Source organism: Mycteria americana, chromosome 2 (assembly GCF_035582795.1).
Source record: "Mycteria americana isolate JAX WOST 10 ecotype Jacksonville Zoo and Gardens chromosome 2, USCA_MyAme_1.0, whole genome shotgun sequence".
Lineage (NCBI taxonomy): Eukaryota > Metazoa > Chordata > Aves > Ciconiiformes > Ciconiidae > Mycteria > Mycteria americana.
This window is the reverse complement of record NC_134366.1, coordinates 37,598,265-37,616,112: the sequence shown is the minus strand read 5'-3', so window position 1 is coordinate 37,616,112 and position 17,848 is coordinate 37,598,265. Positions and strand designations below refer to the sequence as shown.

The following is a 17,848-nucleotide window of genomic DNA, read 5'->3' as shown; positions in this document are numbered from 1 at the left end:
GCGGCGCGGCGCAGGGCGGGCGCGGCGGCTGGCGGGGCTGGGCTGGCCGAGCACTGCGCGCCGGCGACTGACGGGGCAGAGCGCACGACGCCGCCTACGCGCGAGCTGCAACCTCCTACCGTCGTCGCCGCCAGCACAGGAGGGGGGCCAAGACGTCTCTCCAACGGGGGGCTAGCGCAGGACCGCGTCAGGCGTCCAAAAGAAGGAAGATGCCTCGCGGCGACAGAGAAAGCGACTGGGTGAGCCGGGGGCGGCGGGCGGGGGAGCGGGCCCGCGGCGCCCGGTAACTGCAGCCGCCATGATGGCCGCCGCCATGAGGGCGCGTTGGGCCGGAGCGGGCGCCGCCCGCCGCGGAGCGAGGCCCTCAGTTGGTGCGGGAGAGCGGCCCCGGCGAGCCCCGGGAGCGGGGAGGGCGGGCAGGGACCGCCGGGGTGGGTTTGAAGCTCGTTGCGGCGTGGCTGAGGGGGCCGTTTGGAGCGCGGCCATTTCCCGCGTTGCGGCGGGGAGGCCTACTTGTTAGCGAGGGCGCGGGGGGAGGGAAGGGGGCTCGAGAGGCACCGGGGGGAGCTCGAAAACTCTTTTATTAGTGGGAAAAGGGGCACGAGTCGGCTGGGGAGGCTTCGCTGCGGGTGAGGAGCCGCGGGTGGATCCGCGCTTGGCTTTCCCCGGGAGCTGGGGGGGAGGGGGGAGAAGAGGGGGCGGGAAGAAAGGAGCAGCTCCAGCGCCATTTCCCTGGTGCGCGGGGCGGCAGCACTCACCCTTTGTCGCGGTGCGTGTGGTGCCGCCGAAGAGAGAAAAAGGGAGGGAGGGAAGGAAGGAAGGAAGAACAGAGTGCCGAAGCGGGCAGCGCGCCCGATGTCGGCGGTGCGGGGTAGAGCGGAGCAGGCTGCGGCGAAGTCCGCTTCCCTCCGCTGGCTCCCGGGCCCCCGCGGTGTGTCGGCGCTGGCGCCAAAATCTGGGTAGTTATCACTTCCTCCTGCCCGGGCGAAGGGGGAAGGGGCCAGGCCGCCAACCCCAGGGGGAGACTTCGGGGGTGCGCTTCGCTCGGCTCCCACCCGCTCCCTCCCAGTACCACAGGTGGCCGCGGGGAGGGCAAGGGGAGGGGGGGGGAACACGACGACGACGATACGAGGCCGCCTTCAGCTAATTATAACTCCTCGCTTTGAGGTTTGAGCCTTCGGGGCCGTTCGGCAATTTCCGGAAAAAAAAGCGACACTGTGCCAATCGCGATCGGGGCCGTTTCGGCTCCTCTCGGGCATGTATTGCGAGTCTCTTCCGTTGTCGGAAATTGCCGAACGAGCTGGATAGTCGATGACTGCTGCGTCTTTTTCTCCGGAAATTGCCGATCAGCTTCTGAGCGCCATTCTTGTCTGCTTCGGCAAATTCCGGAAATTGCCGAAGGGAGTCGAATGGGCTTGCATTCCCACTTCGGCTTTTTCCGGCGACTGTCGAAGCGGATAAGCTCGACGACGACGGCTTCTTCGGCTCATTTCGGAGACAGCCATTACCAACGGAGTTGATGACTTTCTATTACGTGATAAAAACACGTAGGGGCGTTATACAGAACTGCTGCCCCTTTGGAGATATTTAAGCTCTAGATTCAAGCCTTTTTTTTTTTTTAAACTAAAACCTCAGAAGCGAGCCTGGGCTGGAGAAGGAGGGCGCTAGCACTACGTGGAGCTGAATTTCAAATTACGTAACAGTTAAGGCAGCCATTACTGAGCAGTTGTACGGTAGTCTCAAGCAGGAATACGTAAACCATGAAGAATATGGTACGTGAAAAGGGAAAATTCAGAGTTTGCTTTTAAGGAGGGTGGCACGTTTGGTTATGCGTACGGAGTGAATTTTTCTGGGTCTGGGCGTTACGAGTGGGGTTGAGCCCCTGTCAGCGCAGGTCCGGGTGCCGCTGCTGACTCCCGGTCGGTGCACCGCGGGTAGGGGGCTGGATGTCTTTCCGCTGAGGAAACGTTAGTGGGGAGGAAGGTTCTGGAAGCGGCGGTTGGGGCTGGTGCGCAGCCGAGAGAGGAGGCGGAAGCTGCGGTAGCCGTGCATGGCGGGTGGCGAGTTCTTAAATCACTTGACGTACCCGTTAGCCGAGCTGCCGTTAAGGTGGCGCGGGAGGAGGGGGGTCACACGGCTATGGAGGTCAGTCGATGCGCGATCCGGGGGGTCGCCTTTGCCCTGCGAGGTGCCGACCGGCTGTGGTGGCGCTGGTAGTAATGGCGGTGGCAAGGGGGAGGGGTAAAATGGCGGCGCCGAGACTCGCTTGTGCGTGAGGCGGTGAAGATCGCTCCGAGGATGAGAAAGCGGCTAAGGCGGGAGGGCAGTAGGGGCTGCGAGGCGGGCAGGCAGGCAGGCAGGCAGCTGTAGTCGTCTAGTATCTGCGGGGGCGGAAAACGGCGCTTGCAAGCTCTTCCTGGTACAGCGTGTGTAGGTGCACGCTAGAAGCGGTTTGCAGCGCTTGGTTTCTGTTTAGCCCGAGGACCCTGGGGTTATTTATCTTTTGTTTTTTTTTCATCTGGGGTCGGTGCTTCCAGAAGTTCTTTCCTGCCCGCCGCATCGCTGTCCCTGGAGGCGACGGCTGCTTCTGGACGCCATTTTCCCCTTCTAGCTGTGGGGGCCCTTGTTTTCCTGATATCCGCCACATGGCGGAGCCGGCACGGTAACCGCTTCACTCCTGATAACATCAGGCTGCGGGGGCGGGGGAAGGGGGAGAACTAGGCTGATGGATTGCAAAGCCCTGTAGAATGTATAGGGGCTAACGGGGCCCTTGGAGAGGGAGAGTAGTGTCTTTCTAGTTCGGGGCCAATAAACCCAGCTTTCATTTTGGCGGGCTTAGCCATAGTAGTTCAGAGATCCTGCTCGCTTATCTCTGTTAACCGTTTTTGTTACTCGGGTTCTTAACTCTGCAGAAGTCTGCGGTCAGCTTGGAGTATTTGTACACACTTTATTGCTATATAAAACACATTTCCTTGCTGCGATGATGAATTTTCCAGCAAAGGCTACGCATTTTCCAGTCTTTTGAAGTGTTGCTTTAAGTCTGTGAAGGAAGGCTTAAAATAAGCACTAATGAATATTCTACTGAGTTCGTAAAGATTTCCTCTTGCACTCCATTCCTGCTACAGAGGCTACTATGGAAATCTTGAAAGAGGTTTTTCTGCCAGCTTTTGTATTGTGGGCCTTGGCGGGGGTGGGTTGTTTGTGTGGGGGGGGTTGTTTTTACCGAATGAGGATTTTCATCAAGATTCTGAGAGGGACTGCAGTGATAATAATTTTTATCATACATTTTATAACGTCAGCATAAACTTCAGACAGTCAGAGCTCTCTGGACCCTGGTGGGAGGTTAATGCTAGACTAACCAGATCTTAAAACTGACAGATTTGAGACAGATGGCCTCCTACGTCCAGAGGCTGTGCATGTATTAGTGGAACATGTTTATGATACTTTCACACAGTGGTTTTAATTGAAGAACTGGTAGTGAATTTTGTTATTGTTGTGTCCTGACGTGTGTGGTGTCTCGATGTTGTTCTGGGTAGGGCATGTACTGCATGACACTTAATACATGGTAGATTACAGTTTCTAAGTGTAATCTACTTATACATCTGTAAAGTGTGTTATTATTCTGTTTAATGTTTATTAGTAATGTGTGGTGTATGTTTGCCCTTTCAAAAACAAATGCAGTTGTTACAGCTGATAGATTCCATTCTTTCCTTGAGTTTCATTTACATGTTTATAACTGTTTTCAAAGGCAAAGCTAACATTTACTGGAAAAGCCTTACCTGCCTACTAATTTGCTTGACTCTCATGTTTTTCTAAGAATATAGATGTGCATTATTAGATGCATGACAATTGATCATATAGGAAAAAGTCTCTTTTGTGGGCCTGTGAAACTGTAGCAAGTAGTCCCTCATTTTCAAGCAGCAGAAATGAAGTAATTTGAAGGGAGGATTTTTTTGGAAGTATTGTTGCTTAAAATTTCTGTGCTAGCCTACTCAAATTATAAATTACAGTATGACTTGGCAGCGTATGACTTTTTAGTCCAAGTCTGGTATGCGGCATCCTTTCCTTTATTCCTTTTAAGAGATGAGGTGAAAGGAAACTTGACGTAACGTATTTATTATTGGGGGGAAAAAGTTTATTTTTCTAATGACTGACTTCTTGTCAGACTGCAGCATCTCAAACTGGTAATAAGGTGATGCATTTTGAACATAAACTGATTCGGTACTACCTACAGTAATTGTCTTCCTGTTACATGCATCTAGATCCAGGCCTGCCTTGGACAACCTCAGAAAACATGTTGGTCTACATGCAGATTGCCTTAATACTTTTAAAAGCATTTGTGCACTGAACTATTTTGCTTATTTTCCAAATCTCATTGTTTGTCACGGGTTGTCTAATTTCCTTTTTACATTTATCTTAATGCTCAGTGTGTAGTTGGTCATGTTGTGTTTGTCAGTTACAGCTAAATATGCAGTGTTTGGGTTGTTTAAAAAACAACCACCACCGTAAAGAAAACACAAAACTAAACACCCAAGCAGATTTCTTGATTTTTAAAATTAGTTAACAGTATAACACTGAAGTAATCATTGTATTTGAGTTTTGTCCCTAGCAGGACAGTTCTCTTTCAAATAACATTCTGAAATCTTAAATTTTGTGGAAGGGAACTACTTTTTTAGTGTCCTTTTTTTTTTTTTAATTGTTGCTGTTTGACATGAAATTGCAAAATGTATGATCTAGTGATGCTATTGTGTGTAGAAAATGCCAATTATGATGCCTACTTAGTATAAAAAGCTAGTATAAAAGTATTTTTAACTGGTAGAGGTTGGAAGGTTGTCCTTCCTGCTTTGGTATAATACCATGTACAAAATAGTAAATGTAATACCTCATTATTGGTCCTGGGTTTTTTTAATTACATACTTGTCATCACAGCAGAAATTTTTGCTGAACAACCGCAATGATAATTTCTCTGAAACGTAATAGAACAAAGTCTTAGTGAAAGCATAATTTATATTAGTGGATACATATGCAAATATGTATTATTCACTTTTCTGTTTTAAAGGGAGTCCACTTAGTTTTGATACTGCTGCTGTTGAGGGTGGATAGGTTTACTGCTAATTCCAGTGGTGCAGAATCCCAGATTAATCTTACAGATGCTCTGGCTTTCATTCATTTTAATAATTAATGAGAAAATGTGAACCTGCAACCCATTTTAGAACATTTCTAGCCTTATCTTAATTTATTTTTAATGCCTTGGGTAAATAGCATTATAGTATTCATGTACAACAATTTGAGCCAGAATGGTTTTTAAAAATAAATGCCACCTGGAATAGAATCGGACAGTATGAATTAATTCATATTATCTGTAATGAGAACTTCTGGGTTTGTTTTTATTTTCCTTTTCTTTAAAAAGCATCTCCTCAAGATCTGTGAGAGGACTATTCTGGAAGTCTTTGAGTGTGGTCCTTTGTTCTTAATATTTGGAGGGAGAGATGGGAAGAAGCACATTATTAAAATCTGTGTCGTAAAAGTGGACCCACAGAATTGCATAAATTGCTTCATTTCTTGAATAGTGGTAGAACACTTAGAAGGGCCAAGCCTAATTTTGAAAAATAGGTCTTACTGAAAGTTTTTGACACTTAAGAAAATCTTTCTTGCTGTCTAATTATGCTGATGCAGAGGGAGTATTGTTAATTATATTAATGTAATCTTCTTTTCTGTGATAGAGGGAAAAGGAGCAGTTCCGCAAACTGTTTATTGGCGGCTTAAGCTTTGAAACAACAGAGGAAAGCTTGAGGAGTTACTATGAGCAATGGGGAAAGCTTACAGACTGTGTGGTAAGTTTGCCATACTATTGCGCAATGATGGCATAGAATGTTTAGAAATTGTAAAAGTGGGGAGCTTGTTTCCTGGATAGCTTAATAAAAAGATGGAATATTAAATTTTCTTAAGTGCACAGTTGGTTGGTTTATACATAATTCAGTCCATTGAAGCTATGCACAGACTTTCCCTTGCAAACTCTGTTGATAGAGCTAAGGAGCAGTCACAATCTGTTTCTTGTAAAATATTCCAGATTATATCGAACCACTGATTTCAGCAGTTTAAAATTAACTTGGGTGTCGTTGGCTGAAGTGCATTAGGGAGTGCTTACACAGAGCTCTGTTATATCTGTGTGATTGGTAACCTTTGGCAGAAAGCTGATATCACGGTAAGCAGCCTCAATAAAGCTGGAAAAGGATGTCTTTCTGTGTGATGTTTTCATAGAATCATTTAGGTTGGAAAAGACCCTTAAGATCATCAAGTCCAACTGTAAACCTGACACTGCCAAGTCCACCGCTAAACCATGTACCTAAGCGCTCCTTCTGCATGTCCTTTAAATGCCTCTAGGGACGGTGACTCTTGCAGAAGTTCCTCCACTGAATTTGCTTTGGGAGCAGTAGACACATATTTCATAACACAAATTGAAAGTCTGTGGTCTTCAGAAAGCGTAAAAGAACTTATGTGTTTGGGTTGGGGTTTTTGTGCGTTTTTGTGTTTTGTTTTTGTTTGGTTTTTTTTGAGAAAACAAATATAAACATACATCACTGATACAGCAGCATTTCTGAGTTATAGGTAGAGTCTTAGAGGACAGCAATGGTTTGAATTTCTGTGATGCTAAGCAGTGCCATTCATGTACCTAATCAGCATAGCCTGCTACTTTATTATAATTGTGTTTTGAAATCAAATCAAGGAAAGTGTAAATTAAGTTTACATGTTTTCTCCAAATGTTGTTAGTGTTAAGCTTAACATGAGGCAGGTAGAAATGGTTTAAATGTGTTTTATTATTTTTAGGTAATGAGGGATCCTGCAAGCAAAAGATCAAGGGGGTTTGGTTTTGTAACATTCTCCTCCATGGCTGAAGTTGATGCAGCCATGGCTGCAAGACCTCACACAATTGATGGAAGGGTGGTTGAGCCTAAGAGAGCTGTGGCTAGAGAGGTAAGTATGGCTTTGAAAGAAGATACTTTTCATGCTTTGAAAAAGAACTGGGTTTAAATTCTCTAGTTAAAAGGCTGTAGTTGGGGCACTATTTCCCACACTTTTGGTCTGTTAAATGACACTACTACATAAATGTCTATTATTACAGTGAATTATTAAGTTACTGTGGTTGTAGAATCATGTTTGCAAGGGACGCAACTGGGGCCTGAAAGTTTTGTTAGTGAAAACATGTTGAATGCCTGTAATTACGCATATTGCAAACTAACTCTTCTCTGGAATGATTACTGTTACTAAACCTCCAATTAATAAACTCCTGTCAATCTCCCCTGACTCTCTTCAAAGATCTTTCTGGGTATTTCTAAAAGCTATATAACTGAAGCGACTAAAAATAGAGACTGTAGTAGAGAAACTCTTCTTTTTTCCAGTGGTGGTGTACAAAATCATCTTGGGACTACCCTGGTTTTAGCCCCAGGTATATTTGGTTTTAAACTTCAGGGTACAAATTAGATGTGTGCACAGGAATGCAGTGCACCTGTAAGCTTTTCAGCCAGGTTACTGTGGCACAGAGGTACTTGAGGAGCAAGTGCAGATTCTCGGTGGCTACTGTTTACCACGTTGTGGGAGCTCTGGGAGGGCTTACCAGTTTAAGGTTGGACTCAGGTGTTGAGTGCATTTGGACTGATGAACTGGAATTGAATGAGCTGTCCCAGAGGTCAAGGGAAATGGAAATTGTAGCCACTGGTACCCCTGTTAGCTGTCCCAGTTTTGTTTCAATTCCCTGAAGAATACAGGGTTGGTTAGCATTTGGAAAAAGGTAATTAAAGCAGCATACATGCATACTGTTTATACACACAAAGCTATTTCTAAGCTTTAGGAATAAGTCATTCCTACCTAGTGCAGCAGCTTGGGTATCATGCTCAAAGTAACCCATTAATGTGAGGAGTGCCTTCATACTTTGAATAGGGGTTAAAACGCATAGCTGTGGATTCGCTGAGGTTGAAGGACCGTTGCTGTTGATATGAGCGGAATGTGGGTTTCATTGCTGTTGGGGAAATGGGCAGAGGAAGCTGACATATCTTTGTTTCAGTTACAAAAATTGTGCTCTAGTTTAAGTTACTAAATACTTGCAGTTCTTTCAAACAGTTGATCTTAGGTTTTCTCTAAATATGTTTAAAGGCTTTTTATGTACTTCTATGCATTTCATAGCACTTTTATCTGTATCTTTTTCAGAGTTTTTAAGGCTTTGACGTAAAGGGGGGAGGAAAAACCCCCATGTTACTTCTCTCCCAGAAGGCCCCCCCAGACAAGGTTGCAGGGACATGCATCGTAAGAGGGCTGCCTGAGTGCTTGAAAAAGCTTAGTTTATCAGTATTCTATTCCTGACATCGTGGCAAAATAGTCATTTGTTAAATTGTTTTTCTTTGTGGTAATTTAAAGGGTTCTTTTAATAGGAATCTGGAAAACCTGGTGCTCATGTTACTGTGAAAAAACTATTTGTTGGTGGTATTAAAGAGGACACTGAAGAGCACCACCTTCGTGACTACTTTGAGGAATACGGAAAAATCGACACTATTGAAATCATTACTGACAGACAGTCTGGTAAAAAGAGAGGGTTTGGATTTGTTACATTTGATGACCATGATCCTGTGGATAAAATTGTATGTAAGTAAGCTTCGTTTCACTCTCATTTGATAGTATTAATCCTTGCAGTTGTGGTAATTGTGTAAAGCTAAACTAAAGAGATAATGGGATTAGTTAGGTGCATGAATATTTGCTACGTCATAGTTCTGGTGAATTGTGTGGGAACATGTATTTTAAGTAAGTACTGGTGACTTTGCTTAAAAATCATATGGTATTTTGGGTTTTTTAAATGATACGGAGTATGTATGGATTAATTTGGAAATTACTTCATTTTTGGAAGCCCGATATTCTTATTTGTTGCCAGATCAGTACTTAAATGCTGATGCTATCTTAATTGATGTGGTTACAGTGCAGAAGTATCACACCATCAATGGCCATAATGCAGAAGTAAGGAAAGCTCTCTCTAGACAGGAAATGCAGGAAGTTCAAAATTCTAGAAGTGGGAGAGGAGGTATGTACAAGTAACGGTTAATGGTTTGTGGTTGATTTTTGTGTTCACTTTCCATGATCTCACCGCTTATAAATGTTAAACTGTTACAGGGAACTTCGGTTTTGGTGATGCGCGTGGAGGTGGTGGCAACTTTGGTCCAGGACCTGGCAGCAATTTCAGAGGGGGAGCCGGTAAGACAGGCATGTTTGTAGCTTTTTTTTTTTCCTTATTTATACTGTCTTTGTGGTTCTGGGTAAGTTTGTAAGCTACTGCTGTTTAATTTAAATGCAGCTGTAGCAGTTAGAGAATTTTTGGGAAAAATAACTTGCAAACCTCTTCTGTAGTACACAGATTGATTACGTGGATATTCAGTGAAATGAAGTGTTTTTGTTTTTAAGGATTTTATTAAAAGCCAAAATTAACCTAAATTTAATAATTTTTGTTAAGGGATTCAGAGATTTCTCCTCTGTAATTCTATGCAGCACTTGCCTGACCTTTACAGTGGAAGGGCTATGTCCAAAACTAAAACTGGATACCTTACAAATGCAAGAAAACAGAAGATGTAGAGCAATGATTGGATGTGTTATTTCACATCTTTTTCTAAGTTCAAGTGTATGTGCGCTTAATCAATAATCTCTGAGATTTGGTCCTTAAGGTCACGGGGGTTTGAGAATTGAGTTAGTTTGCTACAAGTGAATTGAAATACTTTGGGGTTTTTTTTCTCCAACAGATGGATATGGAAGTGGCCGTGGGTTTGGTGATGGGTACAACGGATATGGTGGAGGACCTGGAGGTTAGTTTACTTTTGTGGTGGTTGTTTTTTCTCTCATTCCGAAACATTTTCACATTCACTTACCATTTGTATAAAATTTATATTAATTGCCAAAGCCATTTTGTTGGCTTTAAGAAGCACACATGGCTGTTGGCTGATGTTAAACCTTTATAAGGTAAATTGTATGGTTATTTCTTGGACAACCATGCCCTTTTCTTTTCTTTAGAATAGCAGTGTTTCTTAAATTTCCTGAAAAATAAAGATTTTTAATTAAGACTTTTAATTGAGGCTCTTAGGCAGTCTGACTGGTGGGTTTTGGTCACAGTTCAGTTAGGGTAGGAGTTAGTATGTGCCTTTAAAAATAGCGTTCATAGAAATTTCTTTACAAAACTCCTACCCTTTTCTTCCCCTATAGACTTCTAAACAGAAAAATACCCCCTGATTCTGTAGAATTTGGTTGCCTTCTACACTGAAAAGTTTATTTTAAAGGATTATATTGTCATAGGTGGCAACTTTGGTGGCAGTCCTGGTTACGGAGGAGGAAGAGGAGGATATGGTGGAGGAGGACCTGGATATGGCAACCAGGGTGGGGGCTATGGAGGTGGTTATGACAACTATGGAGGAGGTAACCTACTGGCTTGAAATGACCAAGCATTTCAGTTGTAAATTAGTGCAAGTTACTTGAGGATGGGGGGGGTCCGTGGGGGTGTAAATGTTGTCTAAGGAAGCTCTTGTTTTCCAAATAGTATGAAAAAGCAGTTTGTTGCATACACTGCTGGAATACCTGTGTGATTTTGTACTTTATTTAAAATTCTAATAATGAGGTAACTTTGAGTGCCATATGCATTTTAGCTCATCTAGGTATTTCTCCACTTTTGCGTTGATAATGCAGGCAATTACGGAAGTGGAAACTATAATGATTTTGGAAACTACAACCAACAACCTTCAAATTACGGTCCAATGAAGAGTGGAAATTTTGGTGGCAGCAGGAACATGGGGGGACCATATGGTGGAGGTAATGTATATGCCCTGACTTGCCTTGGAGCCAAACAGAGTGGGTGGGCTTTTAGTCTTTTGGGGAGATGGATGGGAAGATAGGACAAGGGGTGACTGTTTTGAACTAAAAGAGGGTAGATTAATATTAGATACAAGGAAGAAATTCTTTACAGTGAGGGTTGTGAGGCACTGGAACAGGTTGCCCAGAGAAGCTGTGGATGCCCCATCCCTGGAAGAAGTGTTCAAGGTCAGGTTGGATGGGGCTTTGAACCAACCTGGTCTAGTGAAAGATGTCCCTGCCCTTGGCAGGGGGGTTAGAACTAGATGACCTTTAAAGGTCCCTTCCAACCCAAACCATTCTGTGATTGTAAGATCGATATGTAGAAATTGGATAACTTCTGCAATAGATGGGCTGCAGTGCCCATGTTCTTTCTGCAAGTTGTCTACAATTTCTTATCCTGAGACTGTAAAGCTTGTCTTGGTGAAAATTATTATTACTACTATTATTTTTTAAAAGCTAAATTACAAGATACTAATTTTTTCCAGAAAATTATTAAATGTTTTGCAGTTTCCAGTCTGTAAAGATTTTAGCCAAGTTTCATGTTCTTTGCTATCAGCTCACACTATTTGTAGAGAGTCTAATTAATGTCCACTAAACTTGCTGGGATTTCTTTTCCCCCCACTTTTATTGTAGTGTCACTTTTTTCTTACACTTTCTGCTTTTTGTTGTCTAAATCTTACTTAATATCGTGTGTAAAGCTTGTGAAACAGAAACTGAAACACGAAGGCCTTCCTTGTAAGGTTTAGCATGCAAATAAAGTCAGCCCTCACAGGTTCTAGATGGTACAGCACATCAAATCACATGTGACACTGTTGAATCTTCTTAATATTTCAGCATGTAGTTCTTGTGCCAGTTCTTGGAGGTTATTTAGAGGAAGACAGTGAAATGTTAAAATCTTCGTTGTGTATGTTGTCTGTGGAAGTAAAGGGGATGTTAATCTTCCTATGGAATTAAAAGCATTCCTAGATTTAAAAAAATGTACTGATGTAACTGTTCTGTTTCTTCTTTTTCTGCAATTGCAGGAAACTATGGTCCAGGGGGTAGTGGAGGAAGTGGTGGATATGGAGGGAGGAGCCGTTATTGAGTTTCTGCAAGCATGCCATGGGTAAGTATGTTTATAAGTGTTAAAATTGCAGTGATTCTTGAGAGTAGCTGCAGGAGTTAAAAGCTTTTTAGGATCATATTATCTTTCCTTTAAAAAATGGTTAGATGAATAATTTCATAACCTATTTTTTTACTCTTTACTTCTGTTGAAACAGGCTTCACTGTATAAATAGGAGAGGATGAGAGCCCAGAGGTAACAGAACAGCTTCAGGTTATCGAAATAACAATGTTAAGGAAACACTTATCTCAGTCATGCATAAATATGCAGTGATATGGCAGAAGACACCAGAGCAGATGCAGAGAGCCATTTTGTGAATGGATTTGGATTATTTAATAACATTACCTTACTGTGGAGGAAGGATTGTAAAAATGCCTTTGAGACAGTTTCTTAGCTTTTTAATTGTTGTTTCTTTCTAGTGGTCTTTGTAAGTGTAGAAGCATTCCTTTGATAATGTTAAATTTGTAAGTTTCAGGTGACATGTGAAACCTTTTTTAAGATTTTCCTCAAAGTTTTGAAAAGCTATTAGCCAGGATCATGGTGTAATAAGACATAACGTTTTCCTTTTAAAAATTTAAGTGCGTGTGTAGAGTTAAGAAGCTGTTGTACATTTATGATTTAATAAAATAATTCTAAAGGAAATATTGTGTAATTTTAGATTTTTTTTTTAATATTGTAAAATAAGGCAAGGAGTGGGTAGTATAAGGTCCCACAAATAATATAAAGCTATTGTTGTACATGTAAAATTAAATGCTGGTCAGAAAAAAGTATGTTGTCTGTAAATGATCAGGTTTAAAATATCTAGATAACTTAAGGGATATCTCTGCAAGGAGAAACACCTTTTTAGATCTTTTAGATGCTGCTTCTTCAATGGCAAGGAAAGGAAATATCCCCAGCGAGGTACTCTTCCAGGGACACAGGTCTAGTACAAGAGAACTCTTGAAAACGTCACTAAGTTCAGCCAGTCTTAAAAAGCTGCGCTGTATTTCTGCAAAGCTTTAACTACAGTAGTTTATAAGGATGCCAACGAAGGCTGAGGGTGTAGAGCAAAATAGTTCTAAGCTTCAGTTAAACTTCTTTAGGTAAGATCTTATTTACTTTTCCTTTCTTAATGTTCCAAAACCAAGAAACTAATATTGTTTGACAGTATTCTTTCAGTATAGTGATTATCTTTATGTAGTTTAACATAGCAATGAATTGAGTTAACAATTACCAATTGAAAAGAAATTTGTGAATCCTGTTTTCTTGTATTATTAAATTTTTTACAAACAAATTTTTGTTAATTTCAGCTACTTAACATATTTTTTTCCTACTGGAATCTAGCTATGATATGAACCCTGGACAAGCATAGACTGCTGCCACTGTACACTGCTACAGTTGAACAAATGAGACCTGCAAGTGTCCATTAGTAAAGCTTTGCAAGGGTTCCATCCCTGGTGTTGGTAGTTAAAATGGTAGGTCACAAGTTAATTAAATCATACAACTTTATTTTTGCATCCTGCAACATTTTATTTTTTCTTGGGAGTCTATGCATTATGATGGTTGCAAGGTAATGCAATGAAGGTAGTTCTGTGCTGTTGAAAATGAACTATGTTGTTATGTGTCTTGTCTGCTGTAATCTATTTTATATAACACGTTTCATCCTGAAGGTTCCCAAGTAACTGTAGACTGTTTACGTGTAAGGAAAAAAATTGCACCACAGAATACATCTGCCTCTGTGAAGGAATGTGTCGTCCATTCTTTTAACAACTGCATAAGCAGTTCTTTAGGAGGGGAAGTGAAAACTTCAAATGAAACTGCAGGTGGTATTTCATAAGTGTATAATGTAATTACAAAAATTGGAATTTGGCTAGAATGTTGAGGTTTCCACCATTTTTTATAGTTCTTGCAGCTAATAAACCTTAGTGCCAAATTCAGTCAGCCTTATTCTCACTGCATTGAATGTTTGCACCTCAAATTAATGAAAATTCATCAAGTAATGAGTTATTCAGAGTAAGGGTGGCTTACTCTACTAGATCTGGTTTTTAAATAAAAATCAACAAAACCCACCAAAAAAAAGGGGGCAACCAAAAAATGCCCTAATTTCAAAGTTCCATTGCCTTTAAAAGGCTACCCACTGAAGAATGTGGACTCAGCTAACAAAAGTCCTGTTCCTTTTTGTGTTAGACACACCAGTGAACTGCTTATACTTTTTTTTTAAAATGGCTGAAGTTCCCCTATTGGTAATTTGGTTTAGACATATGTGATAAACATCTTCAGATACACTTTTTTTTTCTTTGGCAGGAAGGTGCCATGCTGCAGGTAACTAATGAAGAAGTGGTCAACCACAGAAACGCTTCAAGAAATAAGAAATTCTGTATCATCAGAAAATAGTTGTTTTTGCTGCCTTCATTAAAAATCTAGAGGTTAAATGAGTACTGATAAAACATCACAATTAGTACAGCTCCCTGTAATGCTGGGTTTTTTAAATTATAGTAATAATGTCTTGTAAACCTTTCGAATAAAATTCAGATTCATTAGGAGAAACAAATCACTAATGTTAAAATAGCAAACATTCTGTGAGTAGAAAGTTTTAACTACATATTTTTATAACTTTCATAGCTTTAAAATAAAGTATTTTTTATACCAAAGTAGTTCTAGTGTAATGCTTAATAAAACTTAGTGTATGTCTAACATTAAATAATGTTTATGTGGAGCTTTTAGACCCTTTCATGATTTGAAACATGCCATTTTGAGGTGGATTTAAAACGAAGTCAACTTGGCAAGTGTATTCACAGAACTTGCATCTCTGACCATAGGCATCTGTTCTCTGTTGGGAGAAACAGTGCTGCAAATTAAAAATGCTGATCTTTTTGCTGTTGGACACAATTGCTTTAAAATAGTTTTTTGGCTGTGTTTTATATCACTTCATAAAAATATCTCCTCCTTTCCTGTTAATGAAACTAACCACTTAAGACAGTTTGTCAAAATGTGATAGGACAATAGCTTTATCCTTTTCACCTGTAAAGAGCTTTTAGCATCAAGAGAGAAAGACTGAATGGAATGTAGAGCTCCTGCTGAACCAGAATTGTTATTACTCATAGCTGCATCATCTGGGGGAAAAACCCAACCAACAAACAAACAAAACAAAACAACCCCAAACAAAACCCAAACCAAACTCGAAATGTGAGCTTGGGAAAGCTTCAGTTGGGAATGTATTTGAGGGAAGGTATCTTTAGTCTGTACTGTTTTAATCTGTTACCTACATACACGGTTTATTTGAAACTTCAAATTTCTGTGAGCTTTGGCAGAATCATGATGGCTTTAACCTTCTTTATATAATTCAAAAATATATTTAAGGATTCACATATGATTTTTTTTCTGTGTTTCTTAAGTTGAACTTTGAAATATTTGTATAGGTAACCAGTGGGCTTCAACGGAAGCAGAAAATGAAGACGCACAAAATCTGCTTTACTTTCTTCTTTCCAACAGAATGAGTTGACCAGTTGATGAGGAATTTGCCTTCTTTCCTGGAACTTAGATTTAGTTAATGGAAGTTTTTTCTTTACAGTTGCCAAGTCCACATTCATATGACATAAAAAACCGCCACACTTCAAAGGGGAGTGATTCTTCTCTCTTTCTGTTTGAGATATTTACACTCTTCCTAGTTTTGCAACAAGGTTTAAAACTTACTTGAATGAAGTACGTTGTATTTTCCATAATGAGGATGTTTTAATTTTGATCTACTGGTGATGGGGGAAGGGAGCGTATAGGGGACAGCAGTATGCAAAAAAATAAGTTAGTGGATATTTAAAGTCTTGAAAGCTTGGAGTATTTGAGTAAGTTTCCTGTTGTCTTACTGTTGAACTTTCATGACCTTTCTTTCTTGGTACGTTCTTAAGAATTAAAGCAACTGACAATCACAGTGTTTACTGATGAATTCAGTGAGAGAAATCCCTGTTTTGAGTCAACTTGATGCTGAAAGGTAGCAACTTTGAATAAAAACAACAGTGTGTGGTCAATTACTGGTCCTCAATTTGCAGACATTGTATACTTTTCTGATTTCTAAGAAGTTTGTTTTCTGTCACTCTGCAGACTTTCTGTTTTCAAAGTAAGGGTAACATTGCCAGTCAGTATGTTTCAGTGTACTAAGAACTGAGAATTAGGTTGTCGGTACTAGGCCCAGCTTGCCCCCAGCAAACACTTTCTGCAGCAATCTGAGCGAAGAATGTGAAAGACAACGTAACTTGTTGGTAACTGGTATGGGAGCAAAAAACTACAGTGTATGACTTGAATTTATAAAGTCATGGTGAAGAGAAGTCAATACTAGGGTTCTCTGTGTTACTTACAATGAAAGTTGAATTTTATTCACTTCTATTACTTGTGCTTCAGGTGCTGAAAAGTGTTCAGGAAAATGTAAGAAATTGCTCTTAATATTGTAAAATTCACAGGAATTTAACTTTGTCACATGTGGGGAAGAAGATTGCATTTTTTTATGATGAGTGTATGTATCATCTGAGGGGGTGAAATCGTACTAGTTCTGGGGAAGAAAAAACAAACCCCAGAAACCATAGATACGAATTTTGAAGGAGCCGTCAGCTGAGTTTGCTTTGGCAACTTGACCACATTTGTGAAAGAGGTTGATTTGCTGAGAACATACTGAAACAGCACATTCCCTGTAGCTTTAGTGTTTCAGTTTGTTTTCAAAGCAGAGTGCACGATGCAAGTTGAATCCCGTAGCAGTGCTGTTACTTTTCCTCCGAAGGGGGATGCCAGGTTCCCTTCTCGTGTATACGGTGATACTGGTAGGAATGCACAGGAGTGCAACATGGAAGGGTGTTCCTGGGTAATGTTGATCCATTTTGGCGGAAGTCATACTGTTCCTTTTAGCAGTTGTGTTCTTGCTTTGCAGCTAGTGTTGATTTGCATTGCGGCAGAAGTTATTCCAGTTTAAGCAAGAACTGGTTTATCAACAGTAAAAGTAAACAGTGTTTAACTTTCAATGGCGGTGTGACTTGCCTGACAGATTGCTATGAATGTACTAGGTAAACAGCGTTTGGGGACCATGTAGTTTACAAACTAGCTCCTGTGACCTCCTGGTACTGCTTACTGTATGAACAAGGTGACTTTGTGGGCAAGTCCTAGAAAATTGCTGTTCCCCCTGAGTTCTCGCCAACACGTGTTTTTCCCCCCACCTGTTTGCTTCCTCTTGGTCTGCTCACTCTTGGTCCGTTTTTAGGCATTCTTGTATGAAAATCAATGGCTGATGCATTTAATGGAGTTCTAGCAGCTGTGTAGCAGGTATCAAGTTGCAGTGCTTTTACGGGGTACGCTACAGTAATAAGACTTCACATGGTTACATGTGTCATCTCCGGTTTATTTAATAAATAGTTGTTCACTAGAACCTGGTGCCAAGTGTCCTGTTGCCTCATTTATAGGCCTCTACCTAATCTGACCTCAGGATTCTCATTACAACCATACTTCTGACTCCCGTAAGATATGAATAGTGTGTGTATTTTGGGACAAATACTGAACTGTTAAAACTGACAAACTGATCTTGATGCAGTTGCGTTGTCCTTTGTTTCCTCTTCGAAGTTTTTTACTCCTGTTTACTGCATCTAAAACTAGATTGTAAGCTCTTGAGCAGGAACAGTCTTAGTTTGTAAAATTTAGCTTCTGTAAAAAGCAAAGTCTGTTGAATAAAACCAAAACGTGAAGCTAAAGCTGCACTTCAGTACTGTTAGTGGTCGCTCAAAGCGTGTGTAGCGTGACAGCAGTATGCCATGCCTCTTCTGTGAGCCTTTATTTGCAGTATGCCTGTACATCAGTGGTCAGCCTTACATTTCACAAACCCTGCTTACGGAATTGCGTTCTAATAAAGTACTAAACTTG

At 41.2% G+C, this 17,848-nt stretch overlaps 1 protein-coding gene across 7 annotated transcripts; it reads left to right on the top strand.

Annotated features, from left to right (window-relative positions):
- The first annotated feature begins 44 nt into the window (after positions 1 to 44).
- Positions 45 to 17,848, top strand: HNRNPA2B1 (heterogeneous nuclear ribonucleoprotein A2/B1). Of its 7 annotated transcripts, none has more exons than XM_075493015.1 (13): positions 46 to 239; positions 5,724 to 5,834; positions 6,829 to 6,975; positions 8,427 to 8,637; positions 8,966 to 9,067; positions 9,157 to 9,246; positions 9,777 to 9,839; positions 10,324 to 10,443; positions 10,711 to 10,833; positions 11,898 to 11,980; positions 12,135 to 13,059; positions 13,301 to 13,431; positions 14,261 to 17,848. In XM_075493015.1, the coding sequence occupies exons 1-10, from the start codon at positions 210 to 212 to the stop codon at positions 11,957 to 11,959; spliced, it is 1,059 nt and encodes a 352-aa protein (XP_075349130.1). In that variant the 5' UTR covers positions 46 to 209; the 3' UTR covers positions 11,960 to 11,980; positions 12,135 to 13,059; positions 13,301 to 13,431; positions 14,261 to 17,848. The 7 variants fall into 7 exon arrangements, with proteins under 7 accessions (XP_075349136.1, XP_075349131.1, XP_075349132.1 ...); XM_075493019.1 differs by having other exon boundaries at positions 48 to 239; positions 9,157 to 9,237; XM_075493020.1 differs by lacking the exon at positions 46 to 239 and adding an exon at positions 1,488 to 1,772.

Excerpts from the sequence above, each read along its gene's own strand:
- HNRNPA2B1 (XM_075493017.1), top strand. The coding sequence starts at position 210 with ATGCCTCGCGGCGACAGAGAAAGCGACTGG. Across the intron at positions 5,835-6,828 it reads GAAAGCTTACAGACTGTGTG|GTAATGAGGGATCCTGCAAG; the intron begins GTAAGTTTGCCA and ends TATTATTTTTAG. Across the intron at positions 10,834-11,897 it reads GGGGGGACCATATGGTGGAG|GAAACTATGGTCCAGGGGGT; the intron begins GTAATGTATATG and ends CTGCAATTGCAG.